The sequence below is a fragment of the Pleurodeles waltl genome, chromosome 6 (assembly GCF_031143425.1).
Source record: "Pleurodeles waltl isolate 20211129_DDA chromosome 6, aPleWal1.hap1.20221129, whole genome shotgun sequence".
Classification (NCBI taxonomy): domain Eukaryota; kingdom Metazoa; phylum Chordata; class Amphibia; order Caudata; family Salamandridae; genus Pleurodeles; species Pleurodeles waltl.
The window spans coordinates 831,701,864-831,722,779 of record NC_090445.1 but is presented as its reverse complement, the minus strand read 5'-3'; the positions used below and the strand labels follow the sequence as shown (position 1 = coordinate 831,722,779).

The 20,916-nt window shown below is 44.8% G+C and overlaps 1 protein-coding gene across 1 annotated transcript in view; it reads right to left on the bottom strand.

Annotated features, from left to right (window-relative positions):
* SLF2 (SMC5-SMC6 complex localization factor 2) overlaps positions 1-20,916 on the bottom strand; it is a 393,983-nt gene that overhangs the window by 156,701 nt on the left and 216,366 nt on the right. The window contains exon 12 of the mRNA XM_069239517.1: positions 2,352-2,454. Coding sequence (XP_069095618.1) covers positions 2,352-2,454 — 103 coding nt within the window. The remainder of the gene's footprint in view (positions 1-2,351; positions 2,455-20,916) is intronic.

Sequence of the window (20,916 nt, the reverse complement as noted above, 5' to 3'; positions counted from 1 at the left end):
GATGGTGCTTCTCCAAAATCGGTGTCCTCTGAGGAGAAGTACTGTGCAATCTGCTTCCTTTAACATCCCAAGATACTTGATGGGGCTCTTTGCTACACCTGAATATGTCTCCTCAACATCCTTAGTGCAGAGTTCAGGTGATCACTTTGCTTCGGCATCCAGTAGTGCACCCACCAAGGTTCTCTTTGGAAACAGATAGTATTTTTGTTTCCAACGACCTGCAGACTGAACAGCCCGATTCTACACTGCAGAGCCTATATTTGTCTGCCCACAGGAAATTACTATTATATTTAGCCCATAACTGGAAAGGTGTGTTCCCCATACCCTATTTCCTCCACCATAAGTCATTTTCCTATCACTTGACCTTTATGTCCTCTGGTCGGATTCTGATCTTATGCCATGAGGTGTCTTCGTGTCTTGAGGGAAGCGATTCCAATGCCTAGAGTTGGAAGATTACCTTTCTATAGCAATTCACTTGACTATGGGGTCATATACCACTCCAATGATTGCAAAATGTTTTAAGGTTCATGTGCTTTCGCACGGAAGTCACTCAGACTCAAATCAATCTCATCCACTCAAAATGGCTAGGAAAGCCCAACCAAAGATGGTGATGCTGATCAGATAGCAATTGAGGGGTTGAATGGACCAATGGCCTATATGTGGTCCCTCAGAAGACACAGTCACGATGTTGGGAGGCTAAAAATTTCCAGCACCATCCACTGGAATACCCATCCTTCAAATGATATAAAGAAAAGGCACTACATTTCTGAAACTGATAGATGCAGCTGGATATTTTCCATACCGGGTGGTGTCCACACATCCAGGCAGATAGACTCCCTTGCCAGATTCAATGTAAGGGCAGGAGGTTTAAATGCTGAAATCTCTGCAACACCTCAACTGATTTTAAGATTTGCAAGATCTGATTCAGTGATGCCTCACGTAGCTAACTCTTTAACTGGCACCAGTTAAGGAGATAGAACTCTGGGGGAGGGGCTCAGGGTTCTGTGGAGGCAAATGGGCACAGGGCACATAGGTTTCCATGTGCTCTGGTATGATCAGGACAGAAGGGCCTCACCAAACAAGATGCACAGTTATTCTTCTCTACAATGCAAACAGATGCGAGTAATTCTTTACACTGTACAGTAACTGAGTGATTTCCTGACCTAGAAACAAAGACACCAAAGGTCCACAGTGTTCTTGAAAGATGAATTTCTTTCAGAAGCACGTTCTCCTCTACAGAACGCAGCATTATAACTTCTACCAGAATACGCAGAAATGCCTTCATTTTTTAAACCAGCAGCACTTTCAGCAGCATTCTTAAGTCTGATTTCAACTCAGATTTGTAAGGAGAGCCGCCACTAGCATACTGCTGCTCCTTAAACTCGTCTCTCCACTAAGGTGAGGCTCCACCTTGGATTAAAAAAGTATCCCTGAACAAAGTACATATCCAATAAGGCTGTATTTATCCCCAGAGCTGTCCTGTCGGCTCTCGTGCATAGTTCAACTTTTTAGAGGTTCCTCCAATCAAAAACTGCATGGCCTCTGCATGAGCAGTTCATGCCAAGGCCATGGGCAACAGGATCCTTTTATGAGATGGCCCAGACAGAAGCCCACATTTTTTGTGAAAGCACATCAGGCAAGATGTAGGGAATGACCTGAAAGTATTCAGGGGCGGGCTGCAGGCAAATATAAGGGAAATTAATCTGGCCACCATCATTAGGACGCCTAGCCCTCTTTAGCCAAACACTGTAGGAAGGGGAAGCCAAAACGGATTCCTTCCTGAACCTACAGATTAATAAAATCAACATGAATGCCTTTCGGGCGCAGACTCGAACTGAAGTACATACCACAACATGGCAGCAAATATCAGTGAAAGCTATCTGGTAGAGTATGTGTGGACCCAAAGATGGGAATTCTAGGAAAAGGTCTGTGATATTGGAAACTATACATCCCCCTAACAGCTTTATTTGTGGAAGCAGCTGTGCACTGTGTTCATTGTGGCCATGTGAAAATATCAGTGTTAAAATGTACTCTACAGGGCTCTACTCTTGGTTAAGGCATATCTTACTTCACATTTACCTCTGCTATTACCCCAATACTTATTTTTTATCTGCCTAGTTCCATGACTCTGAAAACTGTAAATGAATATGAAACGACTTAAGAATTGCAACTCTAGTTTTTAAGTGCTAGGTATTTATGTAAGCAAAGGTATTTTGTATAATGAATAAAACATCCAGTGAGCAAATAAAGGATCTGATAATGTTCATTCCTATGGTCTATTTGACATAAGGGAAAATCTAGCAGAAAAACTAAGTGTCTATACGTCACTAAACACGTCCTACAATCTTTACCTTGATTATATTTATGATGTTTGACTCCGGAAATCTTGAAAAGGCTGGACTTTTTGTGCTTTGATGGTTTTCTTCTTGACTTACAGATGTCCTCATTTGAAACCTGAAAGACAAAAACATTAAGTGAAATGTTTTTGGTACCTGCGATGCATTACAACAGGTCCTATAAAACAGGTAGTCTATTTTGTGACTGACCGATGAAATGTAAGACCTATTTTATAAATCAAAAATCTTTGGCAATGCCAGTTGATGGCTTATAAAACTATAGTGCCTTTTTAGTCACTGATGGGCATATTTATCTTACATGCACTTTGTCACTCACACTAATGCAACCATTCATCTATCCACTGACTCATCTTGCATTCATCCATTTACACATGCACAATAAAACACACACAAACGTAACATATGCAAAAGAAAATAAAAGGATAAAAGTAGAGGGAAAAAACCTGTGGCTGGTGTGTTCTTGCAATAAAGAAATAAACAAAGTAATGCAATGATACAGCACATAATGTAGTAGTGCAAGGCCACAATAGTTAGAAGGTGCTTGCCATCTTTGAGTGGTAAAGCTATGATACAATAAGCACAATAGCATTCAAAGATAGCCACTGGATTCAAATCAGTGTGGTCTTTGAATACTATCTTAGACGCTGCAGTATGCTTTAAAAAATGAAAATAGAAAGAGACTGAAAGGAGAAAATAGTAAACTTAAGGACTGGACAAGCATTAATTTTAAGGCAGAGAAGCCACAAAATATGCTACCTAGCCTATATAATAAAATCCTGTGGTGGGAGGAGGGGAAATGCAGCACACAAGACAGAGTGACATGGGGCAGGGGGTGAAGCACAAGTGGGGGAGATCAACACTGGGATGAGTGGAGAAGCATACGATGGAGAGAACATGGAGCACAGCGGCAGACACACAGAAGGGAGAGAGCTGGGAAAACTTGTTTTCATAAAGTACTTGAAAAATCTCTCAAAGTGAGCTAAGGAAGGATATAAGAAAGCCAATCAAAAGAATAGTAAAGAGGCCATGCTGATGATAAAGACAAAAACAAAGAAAGGAAGGGAAGCCAACATAAACCAATAAATAAGAAGCAAGCAAATGAAAGGGAAAACGAAGCCAATAACTGATAAGCAATGGGCAGGCTGTAAACCCGTTGTACGTTCTTAGTAAGATCATAAACGGATTTCTGGAATCAGACAGCTTGCGGATTAACAGTTCATGTACATGAATATATGAATATAACCCGTTTGAAACCCATTGTGCATTGGAACCACAGGAAGCATGATAAGCATGAGTCGGAAGATCAATTATCCTGACAATGAAAACCAACTGAAAAAACGAAAGAGCTTATATCTAGGCAAACATTGCTACCAATGTTTTAATCAACAGGTTTCAACTAAATTAGTATCACCTGTATTCACCGTTTCCTATTAAGAATATGCCCAACTGTAGTGTAACAAGCTAAACTGTGGTGTGCCACTTGAAGAGAACCACATTGTACCACTTTGCAGGTACAGAAAAGTAGGCACACAGCTTTGTAACAGACAACTTCATTGTGTGGATTCCCACCATCTTTTTCTCCCATCCTTGCCATGTGTTTACTATCCTCTCCTCCCCCTTGTCCAATATCATCTTCCTCACAGAAATCCACCAACCTCTTTGGGCATGTTCTGTCATTAATACCTTCCTTTTTACACAATCTTCTATCTTTTACCACGCCAATGCCCATTAACATCACATTTCAGAACATGAAAATTGCACTCCACCATGCTACTTTCTAGCTTGACCTACTGTACATCCCTGCCAACTGGTTGCACCCACCAACTTTTACATATGCATACCATCTGGTTTCTCTTCCCTTACTGCGTGTCAACTTGATCATTTCTCTCTCCATAACTTGTCCTCTTTCCACCTCTATCAGGCTCACCCAAATCTTTTGTGCATGTCTAAAACCTTGTTCATGCTCCCCAATTTGAAATGCGTGCCTGCTATTTCCCCTAACACAAACTCCTCTCAACCCTTACATGCAGCCACAGTCCTCACACACACATACTTTCTTTCCCAGGTGTGCAAACCTGCCATCCTCTTGCTCCCCTTTCAACACTAGAGCTATCATCCTTGTCCCCATCAGGCTCTTCAACCAACCCGACACTCTCAAGTTTGCCTTCATCCCTGCACAAACATCCAGTAGCATTTCCCATCTGGGCATGCCCTACAACTTGAATGCATGCCCTATATCATGTCCTATATACAGTCCTCTTCCCACAGGTGCCAGACATTCGCTTTCCTTTCCCAAAGGTGCCAGCCATTCGGTCTCTCCCAGCCTTGTGTGTGCTCATGGGGACTCATCTTTCTACTTCATCCCATTGCACATATGCCACCATCCTCTTATTTCTGTGTGCCACCAGTCCTCTTTCTATTCTCACTCTCAGTCCTCTTCAGTCTTGCCCGCTTCACCCTCCTCTGCCCTTTCATCAAACACTTATCATTCTCTCATCACGCTTATACCTGCCTTTTTCTTAGCCTGCCAATTTATATCTGTGTGCTGGCCAAACTCTTCTACCCACCATGCCTTCAAGTTCTTCTCCTCTTCAGCAAGGGCCAGTCATCCTCTCCTGCATTCCTCCATCCTGTCCACGCCAGCCATCGTAAGTTTCACAGTCATCTTTGCCCACCAACAGGTGACCATTCCAGTCTCTTAAACCATCACGCTTTCTTTTCTGCGACTACCATACTCATAGCTTTCTGTCTCTCTCAATCCTTAAAGGAGGCCTGCCATCCTAATGATTAAATTAGTTACCTTCGGTAACACTCTTTCTGGTAGATACTCCAACTGCAGATTTCTCACTCTCTGTTTTCATATCCCCGAACTTGATCATGATTTTTTTAAGCAGTACCTGGCTTATACGTGGCGTTGCGCCACTCTGGGTTGACGTGGTTCTGCTCTGGCAGGGACAGGCAGAACCACATATAGGTGTCACTTGCGCACGCTCAAGCCAGATAATTTGTAGGCAGTCTGCACTCCCAGACACAGAGCCCAATTAACTTTGACCAGCGTAGAGATGTCTACACTTGGGACCCTTTTTGGTGGAAAGGAGCCCACTCCACATCATGGTGAGGGGGAGAGGGTCAGTGAGGAATCCTGGGTAGGCAGAATACCTACCAGAAGGAAAATGTTCCTTATCCAGTACACATGTGTTTGTGGCATGTAGTACTGTAGATTCACATGCTCTACTTATCTCCTGCCATCTACTGTTGGGTTCGGAGTGTTACAAGGTGTTTTTCTTCAAAGAAGAATTTATAAGTCATGGGATCGAGTGACTCCTTCTAGGTGAAACTGCGTGTAGGAAATTGGCTCTGTATGTACTATTTCAAAGTAAGAAATAGTGTGCACAGAGTCCAAGGGTTCCCCTTAGAGGTAAGATAGTGGCAAAAAGAGATAATTCTAATGCTCTATTTTGTGGTAGTGTGGTCGAGCAGTAGGCTTATCAGAGGGTAGTGTTAAGCATTTGTTGTACACACACAGGCAATAAATGAGGAACACACACTCAGACAATTCCAGGCCAATAGGTTTTTATATAGAAAAATATATTTTCTTAGTTTATTTTAAGAACCACAGGTTCAAGATTTACAAACAATACTTTAAATGAAAAGTATTTCACTCAGGTATCTTAGGAACTTTGAATCATCACAATAGCATGTACAGTTTTGGCAAAAATGGCAATAAGTTATTTTAAAATTGGACACAGTGCAGAATTCAACAGTTCCTGGGGGAGGTAAGTATTTGTTAGTTTCACAGGTAAGTTAAGCACTTACGGGGTTCAAAGTTGGGTCCAAGGTAGCCCACCATTGGGGGTTCAGGGCAACCCCAAAGTTACCACACCAGCAGCTCAGGGCCGGTCAGGTGCAGAGGTCAAAGTGGTGCCCAAAACGCATAGGCTTCAATGGAAATAGGGGTGCCCCGGTTCCAGTCTGCCAGCAGGTAAGTACCCGTGACTTCGGAGGGCAGACCAGGGGGGTTTTGTAGGGCACCGGGGGGGACACAAGTTAGCACAGAAGTTACACCCTCAGCGGCACAGGGGCGGCTGAGTGCAGAGTGCAGACAGGCACCAGGTTCGCAATAGGTTTCAATGGGAGACCCAGGGGTCTCTTCAGCGATGCAGGCACGCAAGGGGTGGGGGGGACGTGCTCCTCGGGGTAGCCACCACCTGGGCTAGGAAGAGGGCCACCTGGGGGTCGCTCCTGCACTGGAAGTCGGATCCTTCAGGTCCTGGGGGTTGCGGGTGCAGTGCGTTTACCAGGCGTCGGGTTCTTTGGATCAGGCAGTCGCGGTCAGGGGGAGCCTCTGGATTCCTTCTGCAGGCATTGCTGTGGGGGCTCAGGGGGGTCAACTCTGGCTACTCACGGGCTCGCAGTTGCCGGGGAGTCCTCCCTGTAGAGTTAGTTTTCCGCAGGTCGAGCCGGAGGCGTCAGGGGCAGAGTGGAAAGTCTCATGCTTCCGTGGGGAAACGTGTGGTCTTTAAAAGTTGCTTCGTTGTTGCAAAGTTGCAGTTTCTATGGAACAGGGCACTGTCCTCTGGAGTTCTTGGTCCTTTTAGATGCAGGGTAGTCCTCTGAGGCTTCAGAGGTCGCTGGACCGTGGGGGACGCGTCGCTGTTGCAGTTTTTCTTGAAGTGGGGAGACAGGCTGGTAGGTCTGGGGCCAAAGCAGTTGGTGTCTCAGTCTTCTCTGCAGGGCTTCAGGTCAGCAGTCCTTCTTCGTCTTCAGGTTGCAGAAATCTATCTTCCTAGGTTCTGGGGGCCCCTAAATACTCAATTTAGGGGTGTGTTTAGGTCTGGGAGGTTAGTAGCCAATGGCTACTAGCCCTGAGGGTGGCTACACCCTCTTTGGGCCTCCTCCCTGAGGGGAGGTGGGCACACCCCTAATCCTATTGGGGGAATCCTCCATCTACAAGATGGAGGATTTCTAAAAGTCAGAGTCACCTCAGCTCAGGACACCTTAGGGATTGTCCTGACTGGCCAGTGACTCATCCTTGTTTTTCTCATTATCTCCTCCGGCCTTGCCGCCAAAAGTGGGGCCGTGGCCGGAGTGGGCGGGCATCTCCACTAGCTGGGATGCCCTGTGGCACTGTAACAAAGGGGGTGAACCTTTGAGGCTCACCGCCAGGTGTTACAGTTCCTGCAGGGGGAGGCGAGAAGCACCTCCACCCAGTACAGGCTTTGTTACTAGCCAAAGAGTGACAAAGGCACTCTCCCCCATGTGGCCAGCAACATGTCTGGTGTGTGGCAGGCTGGCAAAACTAGTCAGCCCACACTGGAAGTCGGGTATGTTTTCAGGGGGCATCTCTAAGGTGCCCTCTGAGTGTATTTCACAATGAAATGTACACTGGCATCAGTGTGCATTTATTGTGCTGAGAAGTTTGATACCAACTTCTCAAGTGAGGACAAAAAGATGCTCCTTGTCAAAGGGCATGTTGAGCACAGCTTGTTGCACTTCTGGTTTGAAGCCTGAACCTCTATGACATGCATGTCTCTTTAGCAGTATGCTGGTGTTTACCCCCTGTGCAGCTGTGTCTGCAACATTTAGTGCACAGCGTAATGAATTGTTTGAGATTGGCTGCCCATCGGACACAATACGTTTACCACGTTTACAATGCTCATCTGGAAGATATTCCCAAAACTCCTCCACCTCATCCCAGTGAGCCCGGTCGTATCCTGTTAGGCCTGCAAACTGGCAATGCGCCAATGGTTTGTTTCTTGAACAGCAAATCTCTTGCCTGACACATAAAGCCTTTTGCTCTCCTCGTCTGGTGGAGGAGAGTCCCCTGCAGCCTGGCTGTTTGCAAATCTGGTGGGTCCCGAGACCTGATATATAGTGGATCTGAAGGAGCAGGTTTATACTTTTTGTCCACCCTAGGAGTTATGATCCTAGAGCGGACTGGTTCTTTTTAAAGATAACATCTGCATAGCGAATCATGCCCAGGAGCATTGGAAATGACTGGATGTCTTTATGGGTAATGGTCAAAGTGTCAAATAGAAAATCCTGTTCTATTGGTTCTCTGTGCAGCTGAACATTATGAGAGACAGCTGCCCTTGCTATGACCTGCTGGGGGGGTATTCATATATGATATAAGTCTAGATCCGTACTGATCATGGGATCGGGGTCGTATTTATTCCATGGGTCTGGAAGTGTAACAGCTAAATCTTCCCCTACAAGTAAGGGTGAACCCAGAGAGGTGAGTTCTCCTGCAGTAGAGAGGTAGGAGAACAAGGAGGGAAAAGGAGTGAAGAAGAAGTTGTAATTGGAGGTGGTGAGGAAGGTAGTGGAGGAGGAGGTAAAGGCCTGGGCAAAGAAGTGGTGCCCGTGTCCTTAATAGCCTTTTTTGGAGGTAGTGAAGTGTCCATGGCCTCTTGAAATGATAATTTCATCTTAAGGGTGACAGGGGGAGAAGCAACAATACGCCCTATCCCTTCCTGAATGTGGAGGCGGCGGTGTTTAGCATCCATGACTTTTAATATCGGCTCGATTGGAGATTGTGTAGTGGAGGATTGGCTCGAGTTCAGATGCTCTGAAGAAGTGGTCTCCTGTTTTTGGTACAGACGGTTTTGGTTGTTGAGCCTTTTTCAGTGCTGAAGCTGCAGTGGATGTGGTTCGGCTCAGACCCGATGTGCTTGCTACTGAAGGCTTGGTGGAAGACATTAAGACAAAGATGGAGGAGGTTGACAGCAAAAGTACAGCTTTCGCTAGTTTCAGTGCCGAGGAGTGGGGCAGCTGAAATGGCTTTCCGAGACAGACCATAGCATAGTGGCAGTGGCGGCCCGGTGACCTCTTCGATTTCGAAAGGTTTTCTTTGATCTGAAGGATCTGCAAGCGTGCAGGTAGCCTCCTGGTGATCGGGAGAAAGACACAGATTACACACTTGATGTTGATTGTTGTGAGGGAATTTGGAGTGGCACAGTGGGAAGAAGCGAAACAGCATCCATTACTTCAGATCGACATTCTCTTTGGTGCTGCTTGGTGGCAGGCCCGAAACCGGTCAAGGCCCGCCCTGAAGAGTGCACGGTCAGAAGTGGAGCTGACGATTTTGAAAGTATGAACGCAGAAGATTGAAGCTTGTGACTGAAAAAATAATACAGTTGAATATAGGAGAGATGGAAGGAAAGTTTCTGACCGGAGCAAGTCGAAAACAGAGCAAGCAAATACACGTTAAAACCAGACAGCAGAGAGAAAACAATCTAACAAAGGTCTTGATGCCCGTGCGCAGTATCACTAAGAAGGAGTCACTCAATCGTGACTTAGAAATGCTTCTTCAAAGAAAAACAAATTGTAACACTCTGAACCCAACACTAGATGGCAGGAGATATGCAGAACATGTATATTTTTACAGCCACACATGCCATCGAACAGAACATTACAGAAGGTATGTGACTTGTTTTTCTGATAGATGGTTCCAAGCACATATCTTCCATCTTTTGAATAGATACCAGAGCAGAAACTCTCAGGTAGTGGGTCTGTGAACTGGCTCAAAAAGAGGAAGTCCTGCAGGACCAAATGAACAATACACCCATATTGATGGACCTGCCAGGCCAGACAGTAGTACTTTGTAAACATATGGAGTTAAGATCATGTAGCAGCCTGGAAAATATCCAGAACAGGCTCTGTGTGCCAACGATGGCGCTAGCAGCCCTGGCTCTGGTGGAATAAGCTTGTAAACCTTCCAGGGGCTGCTTCTCGGTCAATGTGAGATAGATATAAATTGAGAGATTTCAAGGCATCTGTCATCTCATATGCCGACACCCAACTCATCCTCTCCCTGAAGAACAACTGTAACTCCTCCAAAACCAACTTCACCAACTGCATGATCAATGGTAGCAGACTGTATGAGACTGTAGCTCAATTCCAATAAGACAGAAGTTCTGATCTTCAGTAAAAAAAAGACCTCCCCCTAGGACTCCACCTGGAGGCTGTCAGAGCTAGGACCAACACCCACTGATCACAATAGTAACCTGAGATTTATCCTAGACAACAATCTCCCCATAACAGCACAAGTAAATGCAATGAGCACATCATGCTTCCATATTCTATGCATGCTATGTAAGATCTTCAAGTGGATGCCATAAAACACCAGGCAGGCCATCAGCCCAGTACTCATCACAAGCAGGCTTGACTATGGCAACACAAACATCTGAATCTCAAAGCAACCCCTACAAAGACTCCAGATTATCCCAAACGCTACTGCAAGACTCATACTAGACTTCCCATGTTGCACTTATATTGCCCTGCACCTCAAGGAACTACTGTTAACTCACCATTCACAAATGCAGCCAATTCAAGCTGCCCATTCACTTACAAAGTCCTGTACAACATCGGACCAACATACCTTAACAACCTCATACATTTTCACCAGCCGACTACACATCTACCCTCTCTTGCTCACATATGCCCCTGCATTTAAAAAAGCTAAAGTCACTCCTTCTACGCTGTGCCCAAAACATGGAACAACCTCTACAACACATTATGGTCTCTTCCTCACTTCTAGGGTGCTACAAAAAACTGAAGACCTGGCTCTTCGAATAACTCAGCAGAGATCATATGTCCAACTCACCTGCTCAGGTGCCTGAATACTCTCACAGGTGATTAGTACTCTACACAACTCTACCTAACATAACACAGAAGAGCAGGATCCACCGACAGATGGCCCTCTTCTACACTGACTTGCTCTTCTTCGCTCCAGCGAATCCCACAAAGAGCGGATCATTCACACCATGTTCCCTGTAAACGTTAAGAGCCCTTTTAGGATCCAGCTGATGGAGTCTCTCCTTAATACTTAAAGGGGTGAGATGGAAAAGAGAACACTGGTAGAGTGACATTCCCCCTCCGACGTAAAAAAAGGATCAACGCTTTTAGAAGAAAGGAAGCTGCGGTTCTCAGGACCAGCTTGTCCGGGAAGAAAGTAGTGCATGGCGGTTTGATGGAGGGCTTGCTGCTCACTAACTGTTAGATCGGTCAGCCTCAGAGTGGTCTTCCCCCAAACATTTTGCCTTTACATTCCTATGGTGCTGAATTTGTTTTGTTGGCTTTAGGACTATGTGCACTTTATCACTGCTAACGTGTTAAAGTGCTTGCCCTCTCTCCCTAAAACATGGTAAAACTGGATTCTACTGCACTAGCATATTTAATTTACTTTCAAGCCCCTAGTTAAGGTGTGTACCATATATCCAGGGCCTGTAAATTAGATGCTACTTGGGACCTGTAGCATTCATTGTGCCACCCACTTGAGTAGCCCCTTAAAGAACGTCCCAAGTCTGCCACTGCAGCCTGAATGCACTAAACTGCCAAACTTTAAAATCCCCTGTAATTGCGTGTAAGTCACCCCTAATGTAAGCCCTAGATAGCCCATAGGGCAGGGTGCATTGTAAATAAAAGGTTAGTCATATACTTTTAAGTTTTACATGTGGTGGAACTTAAAAACTCCTAAATTTGTTTTTCATTGCTGTGAGGCCTACCTCTCCCTTAGGATAACATTGAGTTGCCTTATTATATTTGATAAGTGCTAACATTTGATTGGGAACAGGTAAGCATTTTTTGTTTGGTGTCTGGGAAATTGTAATGAACCGTAGGCTTTAATATTAAAAGTCATATTTTAAGTTACAATTTTGAGAATGCCACTTTTTAGAAAGTTGGCATTTTCCTGCCCTCTTTGGTGCCTGCAGCCTGATCATGGGACACATGACTGAGTGTAGCTGGCCATTGTTTATTACTCCCAGGCAGCCATAAATATGACAAAGCTCTCTCCTCAGACATCGCCTGCAGCCCTACCCCGCTGAACTTCACCTTCTCAGAACATTTTCTTCAAAAACCTTTCTAAGTCTGAAGGTAACCACCGACCAGCCAAATCCACTCTTTGCAGTCGAACCGTGCTCCATAGCAGTCAGCCATATTTTTCAACTTTGACCCGGTCCTGTGCGACTAGATGTCCATGGTTGGCGCTTTGCTCTTTTAGGTACTAGTTTTCACCTTAAACTTCAAAAAATCATAACGCTTGCACTACTGATTAGATGTTTGTCATTTTAGTGTAAAATAATTTACAAAAATTTACCCGGTTTCTAGATTTTTCTTGTACTGTGTTTTAACTTTATTCCAGTTTGATTGCTGCATAAATATTTTACACATTGCCTCCAAGTTAAACCTGACTACTTTTATGCTGAGCTTCCAGATGGTTAAGCAAGGCTAAATTAGTGACTTTTCTGGTTTAACCCTGGCAATGATTGCGGCTGTTGCTTTAATAGGGGTCACCCCCATTCAACCAACAACCCAACTTCTCACACTCACCTGCTGTACTAATGTTAGAGTGATGAGAACACTATCTTGAGGGTGAGAAGTTAAAAGATAGTTGAAAAGGAGTATACACTAGGAAGGTGAGGACCACATTAGGGTCCCACTGAGGCATGATAAAGGGAGAAGGTGGAAACAAAATGTTACATAACCTTCAAAAATACTTCACAATAAGTGATTTAAACAAAGACTTCTGATCTGGCAACTGCAAAAAAGCTAAAAGAGCCAACATGTTGCCTTGTTTTTACTAGGACTCTTTCAAGACAAAATAATGAAGAGTGCAGCCTATAAATGCATTGAGGAGTGCCGGCATTAAACGTGCAGTGCAACAGGTAAGAAAATGGGGTATTTGAGGGAAGGCCAAGGATAAAACAAGTTGAACCCCAGGGGGTGCCCTATAGAGGGTGCATAGAGCGTTGAAACATTACATTACATAGTCAACATACACAAACAAACCTATCACAAAAATATCAGGTTAAGCCATGGCAATTAGTACAAATAAAATAAACAGTGAAGTAAATGTAGAGGATCTTATTTAGTTTTAATGGGAATCAGGATTTAGCTTAGCCTTCTGGCTTGCAGGCCTGTGCCCCGTCACCTAGTGAATTTTAACCTACTTAGTTTGCTCTTTTTTAGCACATTATTTCTTCCAAGATGGCTATGTTTATAGTTCGGAAGATGTTTTAGTTTCACGTTATCATCAGTGCCACTCTAAAGGCATTACTATGAGCGTCAAAGATAAATGAGATACATAGGTATTCACATCATGTACTTTCCCACTTTTGTGTGACAGTAACTTAATGTACTCTTTTCAGGAAAATGTTTATATAATTGCTGTCCCAGGCATGCCTTCTTATATATTGTTTGGGAACATGCCTGCACCAGGGGTCCTACAAGATCAGTATAAAGACATCTCACACAGACAAGATTATCAGAGGGATTGCTACCAGATGCCATCAACGCTATCTATGCTACATGTCCCCATTATGCAGACCTAATCGTGTCACCACGGAATCTGATCTAAAGACCTCATTCCAAGGTAACGAGGGTTGAGGCGCTCTTCTCATGGACATGGTACTGTCAGATTAGGTTTAACACACCTAGATCTTTTAGGTTAGAGATTAGGTTCATCATGCTAGGCTGTTATGATTAATTTCACATCTATTTTACATCTCATGATATTGCAAGATGGTGGGGGTCTTTGTATTAATGACCCTCGTTTTTACCTTTCTGTTTCTTGCATTGTTCATTGTCGTAATCATTGCAGCCTATGCAATTTATAGTAGATTGCAGCCATGTTAATAAAACCTATTGATAACTTTACTGCAAATGCTTCATTGCCTGGGCTTAACTTGGACATGTTGCTCATGTGAGAAAAGAGTAATCGCCATTTAACCACGACTCCCTTGAGATGTGCACTCTTGGGTCCATGCGTAAAGGCTACCACAAATCACTGTTTACTCTTTGGGTTTTTGGTTAGGTATTGCTTGTGAACCGGGAGGGTTGGCCTGAAATTTGCGACTTGATGTAGGATTGGCCTAGTTGCCTACAGACAAAAGTGCTGTCATCCCTAAACCAGCAGTCTTGCCTAGAGCAAGACTCCAACTACGACATAAATAAGGTTTTCAACAGGTGTATGAAAGACAAGAATAGGCAGGGGGAGAGGATAGAGGTACAGGACCGGGAGTGAACCCTGTGGGTGAATGAGTCGGGGGTGCCTGAGCATGGAAATGGCAGTCAATGGAGGCCTACTAGGAAGTGGATCACCTAATGAATAATCTGTTACTAGAAGCATAGGATGCGTCAATCAAACAGTTGTTGTGCTTTGAGTCTAGGTGGGGTAAAGCAGAGATGTTCCAATCACGTGAAGTAGTTTATCAGGGGTCACCAAATATATGTAAATTTGGTGTACGCAAATGCTACCTTATGAGATAGGTGTTCCACAGCGAATACGTGCCAAAGGCATGTGAACCACTGAGCAACAGGCTGGGCAACAGATTTCTTCCACTGGAGCGCGATAAGTTGCTTCATGGCACCTAACATATGAGCTATCAGTCGCTATTCACCATGCGTCATGTCTAAGTGTCGGGTGCCGTATGCCAAGAATCATCGTGGTGGGAGCGTTAGGGAACAGGGACCCAATGACCCCTTTGATGTGGCCTGGTGCCAAGTTGCAGCACCAACAGAGCAGAGAGGTAGATGGACAGATAGTGCATAAGGGGTCTGGGTGTAATACCATTGTGTCATCAGCTTGTAAGCGCTCTCCCGCGGAGGTGTACTCCTATATAATTTGGGGATATCCTGCCACAACTGTTCCCATTGTTTCTGGGAGATCCCTTCCCTGGTCCATTGAGACTGGTAGGTGTGTGATGTTACAGGGGTCGAGTGCTGGAGTACTTTGTAGGTGCACAAGATCAACCCATTGTCCTATTGAAGGAGCACACTAGTCTCAAACTGCAGTGCTGCATACTTGAGTGTTAATTTGGAGAGAGTGCCCAATGTCTCAGTTGATAATATTGCAGTCTGGATGATTCTGGAACTCGAAAGCCATGTTTGCACTGTTCGAGGGACTTGATCTGCTCTCCCTCAAAGAGGTCTCGGAAGGAGCGGCATACTCCCTCCCTCCAGGTTGAGAAAAAGTGGGGCTGTAAGGCCGTCGTGAAATCTGGGTTGAGGGCAAGCGGAGTGTTTGGGAAAGGAAAGGTGGTCAGTCGCCACTTGAGGGCATCTCTGTCCCAGACAATAAGGACCATTTTGGCAGGGGTGACAATATAAGCACTCTGCAGTCTATTTTGTTAGGGATCCATGCCAGATCCCAGAGTGGACGGCACACATTTGCCCAGTCCATGTGAAATTAATGTTTCTCACTGTCATGGATGACCTACTCCAAAATATAGTGCAACTGTGCCACCCAGTAGTACTCGAGGAGGCAGGGGAACGCCAGGCCCCTCGATCTCTGGGGAGCATCAGTATAGTGTTGGAGAATCTAGGGTGCATCTCCCACCCCGATAAACATGCATATGTCTCTCCAGGGATGAAGAATAGCGTCTTGGGGGATGGGAGAGGGTAGTATCTGGAATAGATAGAGACTTTTTGGTAGCAGAGACATTTTAACAATGTTGAGATGCCCCAGCCAAGATATCTGGTGGGGCTTCCATCTACCCGGGTCCTCCAGGGCAGAGCACTGGTAATTCGGCCAGCTGGCTGGAGTCCATGGTGCCAAGTAGTTAGTTAATGCCCAAGTATTTGATAGAGCGGTAAGCCCACTGGAAGGACAAAATACATACCCTATAATCACATCTTCCAAAGGGAAGGGCTGTTATGTCTACCGCTCTAAGAATATTAATATCTAGGGGCTCAACAGCTAGAGCAAAAATCAGAGGCAAGAGGGGGCAGCCCTGCCTGGTTCCCCTCGGCAGGTGGAATGGCGATGACGCTGTCCCATTAACTCAGAGCATGGGCCTGGGAAATGCATATGACTCTGTCATCCTAGAGATCATACCATGTCCAAGTCCAATTTTATTAGAAACAGCTTATAGGAAAAGGCTAGCTGACTCGGTCAAAGGCATTCTCTATGTCCAGCGAGAGCAAGCAGGTAGGAATATTGTGGCAATGGGCTTTTTCTATTTGATGAGCGATTCGACATATATCGTCCACTGCCTCCCTCTGATGAATAAAACTGTCTTGATGTGGGACTATCAGGCCAGAAAGTATGGTTCTAATTTACTAGCCAAAATCTTTGTACAGATTGTGACATTTGTGTTCAGAAGAACTATGGGTCAATACAATGAGCTCAGAGAAGGGTCTTTACCCAGCATTGGGATAAGTACTATTTCCGCTGCCACCATGGTGGGGGTGAGGCCTGTGTCTGCGGTAAATGTGTTAAATAAGGACAGAATATGATCTTGGATGTGATGAAAGAATTTGCTGATAGAATACCACAAATAGACCGACTGGGCCTGGGGTGTAGCCCATCAGCAGTTCCATGAGGGCTCTTTACAGCTTCACCAAGTTGATGGGGTCTTCGTGGAGTTCTAAGTGCTGGAGATCCAATGGGTCCCAACAGTATTCCTTAAGATATGAGTTTATATTTGTCTGGGAAGCATTATCTCCACAGGCAATATCATGGCATGTCCAGACAGTCAGAGCCAGTCCCAACAGTTAATGAGCACCAGGCTAAGATCAACTGGCAAAGGAATCCAGGTGATGAAATACTGAGTAATCATACAGGGCAGTTTCTACAGGAATGGCAGGCAGAAGAAGAGGGTCAGAAGGGTGATCCAGGGCAGGGGCTACAAAGCCAGGAGCCAAAGAGCAGTTATCAAAATGGACTGGCTGGGGTCTTAGTTCAACGCGAGGGAGGCGAAGGCTATCAGTCTCTCAGAAGCTGCATGCTGCAGGGAGCATGCATACAAAGCAAAGCAGAGAAAGTGAGGGAAAAAATAGAACAAGCTGGTAAGCACTTAACTGCTCGTTTCCTTCAAATGTTTTGTACTCTCAGTGTGCGACTACAGGGGCATGCTACACTACTCCCCTAGAAATGCTGGTTGGTTTCCCGGACACGGGTGAGTGCAAAAAGAAGGCTATTTTCTCAGTCATATGTACACATGGGCTGCTTTATATGTTGGTCCTCCAATACTCATATGTGTTTGTACTTTGTGTTTTGCATAGGTGGTGTATCACTTTGAACGTGTTATTGCAACCGATGCATCCAGAGAATACAGGCCCCTGATATATGCCCATATGTGTTGCAGTGTCTAAAATACATTGTTTTTCTTTCTTTCAGATGGATGAAAAATAATAGCTTATTCCAAAAAGCGACGATTAAGTATGTTATTCTGGCAATAGCCACAAAACGAATATGCTTTGCTTTTTCGGTTCTTTTCCTCTAGGGCCCACATCCATGCTACAATTAGTTGCAGGTGACTTAAGATTTTCTCCGCATTCCTAATACATTACACATGGCCTGTTTTTTCATTACTGAGGTGTTGTATTATTCACCGGGACTACACTTTAGATCCTATGTTCTGAAGAAAGCCCAGGACCTTTATGGCCTCTGAAGGGAAGAAACATGTCGACACAATAACACATTAGGAGAGGGTCATAGGACCATAATAACCTAGAGTACCCCTTTGTTTTTGTTGTTTTAATGATACCTACTGACACCTTTGTGATCAATAAGGTATTTTTAATCTTTATACTCCCGGCAGGATCTGTTTAAGTGCTAATGCTAGTGGGTTGAGCCCACCCTGGAGTGTAAGGGGGTGGGATGGACCTAATAATGAAGCATGCCACTACTAGAGTGGGTGAAGGTCAATAAAATTAAAATAAAAAAAAAAGAATAGAAATAAGTCCTAAGAAGGCATAATCAGTAAATGAATGTTAAGAGTGCCAACAGTGCATTTTTGTGTCCTGGTTTAAGGATAGAGACATTGTTTAAAATCAGGAGAGTGTATCCTTTGATCTCCTCTGGGGTTGTTCCCCCAGATAATCCTTCCCACCACCTCAGGCAACGGTTAAAAGATCTGTGTGTCTCGTACATTGTCAATCTGTCCTTCGGAATAAATCTAGGAGATTGTAACAGACATTTGATTGCAACATTCTTGGTATGTATTAAATTCTGTAGTCTTGGGAGCTGGTATATTCCCTTGCACAATGCATTTTTTAGATGAAGGTCTCGTGAAAGGTGAGGGATATCTCTGGACCTGCATCTGGTGTAGCAAAAAAAAAAAAGAACTCACATCAGTGCATGCGAGTGGCACCTATATGCGGTTTCGAGCATCACTTTCGGAGTGGAACAACGCTGGTGAAGAGCCACCAGACCGATCGCACATCCGGATCCATTCTGACACCTAGGGAATATTAAAAAACCGAGGAACCTAAAGTTACGAGTATCTATAACAAGTCACTCTACCCGCAGACAACCACCTAACCCATTCATCCTTTGTTTTTAGTGTGCATGCCCACATCATTTTTGCCCGAATGTGCACCTCTTCCTTTCCTCTCACTTGTTACCATCATGTACTCTCACATGCCTGACATTCTTTCCACCGTTGTACAGACCTGCTGAGCGTCCTTTCCCCCCACCAGCACAAGCATCCCTAATGTTCTCTTCTATCTCACTTGCACAAACCAACCCCCATTAAAAATTGCCGTATTCTCCCGATCACAAGTACGCCCATTCATCCACTTGCACCCACTGTCACCTTCCGACAATCACCTGTGCTTGCAGTCCTCCTCTCCTAATGTAACTGTTAAAAAAAAAAAAAAAAGTCTCCACAGGTCTCCCATCTGTGACCGTTTTTGTTGTGCTCTGTGTATGCCCAACAACTTATTTTATCTCTCACCCCATGCACCCATGCAGTGTTTGTTCTCTATCTCCCTTCTTACATGCATCCCCACCATCGTCTTCGGCCTCCCTGACTGGACATGACTGCTACATTGGGCCTGCAATCCTCTCCTTGCTCATGCAATCCTTCCTCTAGCCTCATATTCCTTGAGATACCCTCATGTGGGCAACGTCTTATCCCTCTCCGGCTCCTTCTTCTTCCTTGTCCTGATTTCACATGGCTGCCTTCTTTTCAACTTTATCCTCTCCCTCACTCTACCGCAGCTGCCTTTCTCTTCTTGATTCTCCCCCTCCTATCCACCCTCCATCTTGAAGGACCATCTTGTCTTTTCTACCTCCCCTGCATCCTCTTCTGGCCTTCTATTTACAGCACTCTCACTCCCCTGCTCTTTCCCCTCCTATGGCTGTCTTAATTTCTCCCTTCTGTTTGCATTGCCGTCTGGTCTTTTTTTCTCCTATCCTTTCTCCAAACATGCCCCATCATCTTTCTTCCACCATGTGCATGCTGTCGGCAGCCCTGCTTCAACAGAGGGCACAGCCATCCACTTCCATCTCCCCATCATACCTGTATGCAATGCTATTCTCTTCCTGCCCCCAATCAAACACCAGACCTATTCTCCTCATCTCTCCGGGTATTTTATCTGGCGTGTCCCTCCACCCATCAGATGAGCCAACCATCTTCTTTTCTTATCATGCATGACTGCAATATTCTACCACCCCAGTTTAATGCCCACTATCTCTTCTGTTAACCTATATGAACCTTTCACCACTTTCTACTCTTGCAAGAGCTTATCTATCTCTCTCTGAGGAGTGAGAGACAGAGTATGGCTGACCAACCAGACATTCAATCCACCTACTCACCAGGCCTCATTTCCCCTGATCTTCATCCATCCTCACATCCTTACATTCATAGATGCTGCTCTACATTATTTTCCCCTCTGTAACTACTTTCCATTCGCCCCAAATTACCATGATCTCCTATGTCCAACTCACATGTGCCTGCCATCTTCTTCCGCACACATGCCCTCTATCTCACCTCCTACTTGCGTGTGCCGACCTTCCATCTGGAGTATGCTCTCCATTCAGGTGTTCCCCATCTATTTCTATCCAGTACCCTCCCTTCGTTTTAGAAGTTGCTCCCCAGCTCCTTCTCTAGTTTATCACTGTACACAAAAAAGCTTCTTAATTCCCCAGTAATTCTGATTGGACCAAAATAGGAGTTTTTACAAAGGTGGGGATTAAAATGAGTGCCAAATTTTCATACCCCCACCTTACGCATGCAAATTTTGCAAGTTTAAACCTGGCTACATTTGTGCAGTGAAACAATTTTACAGGCCTTACAGCTCAGAACTGGGGAAAAAGTCCAGTATTACAACATTAATCACACATACAGGCCAATAAAATGCCTAATGGGGTTGTAATAGTGCACCCAGTAAATATTGCTCCCTGAGATAAAAAAACAAAACTCCTAACCTTTGTGGTAATGAGCTTTCTGGCAGATAATCTTTCTTCCTTCAGATTCTCACCTCTTGAATCAGTACCACAGCAATGCCAGCCCAGGTTATGTTTCAGAGGAAATGGCCACAACACAAAGTCCTGCAGCACAGCTCTTGAAAATGGCCAACCTTTTCAGAATTCCAAGTCCCAGTAATAATGCTTGTTAAAGGTGTCGATCAAAGCAACGTCGCAGCCCGACATATGTCCAAAACAGGAATATCTCTGGACAAAGCTGAAGAAGCTGCTTTCGCCCTGATGAAATGGGCATCATTTTTCATCATGGAATATACACACAGCAGACCTTAATGCACAGTACAATCCAACTGGACAGTGTTCTCTTCTGGCCTTGAAGGCACCAACATTTTCCATGAAAAACTG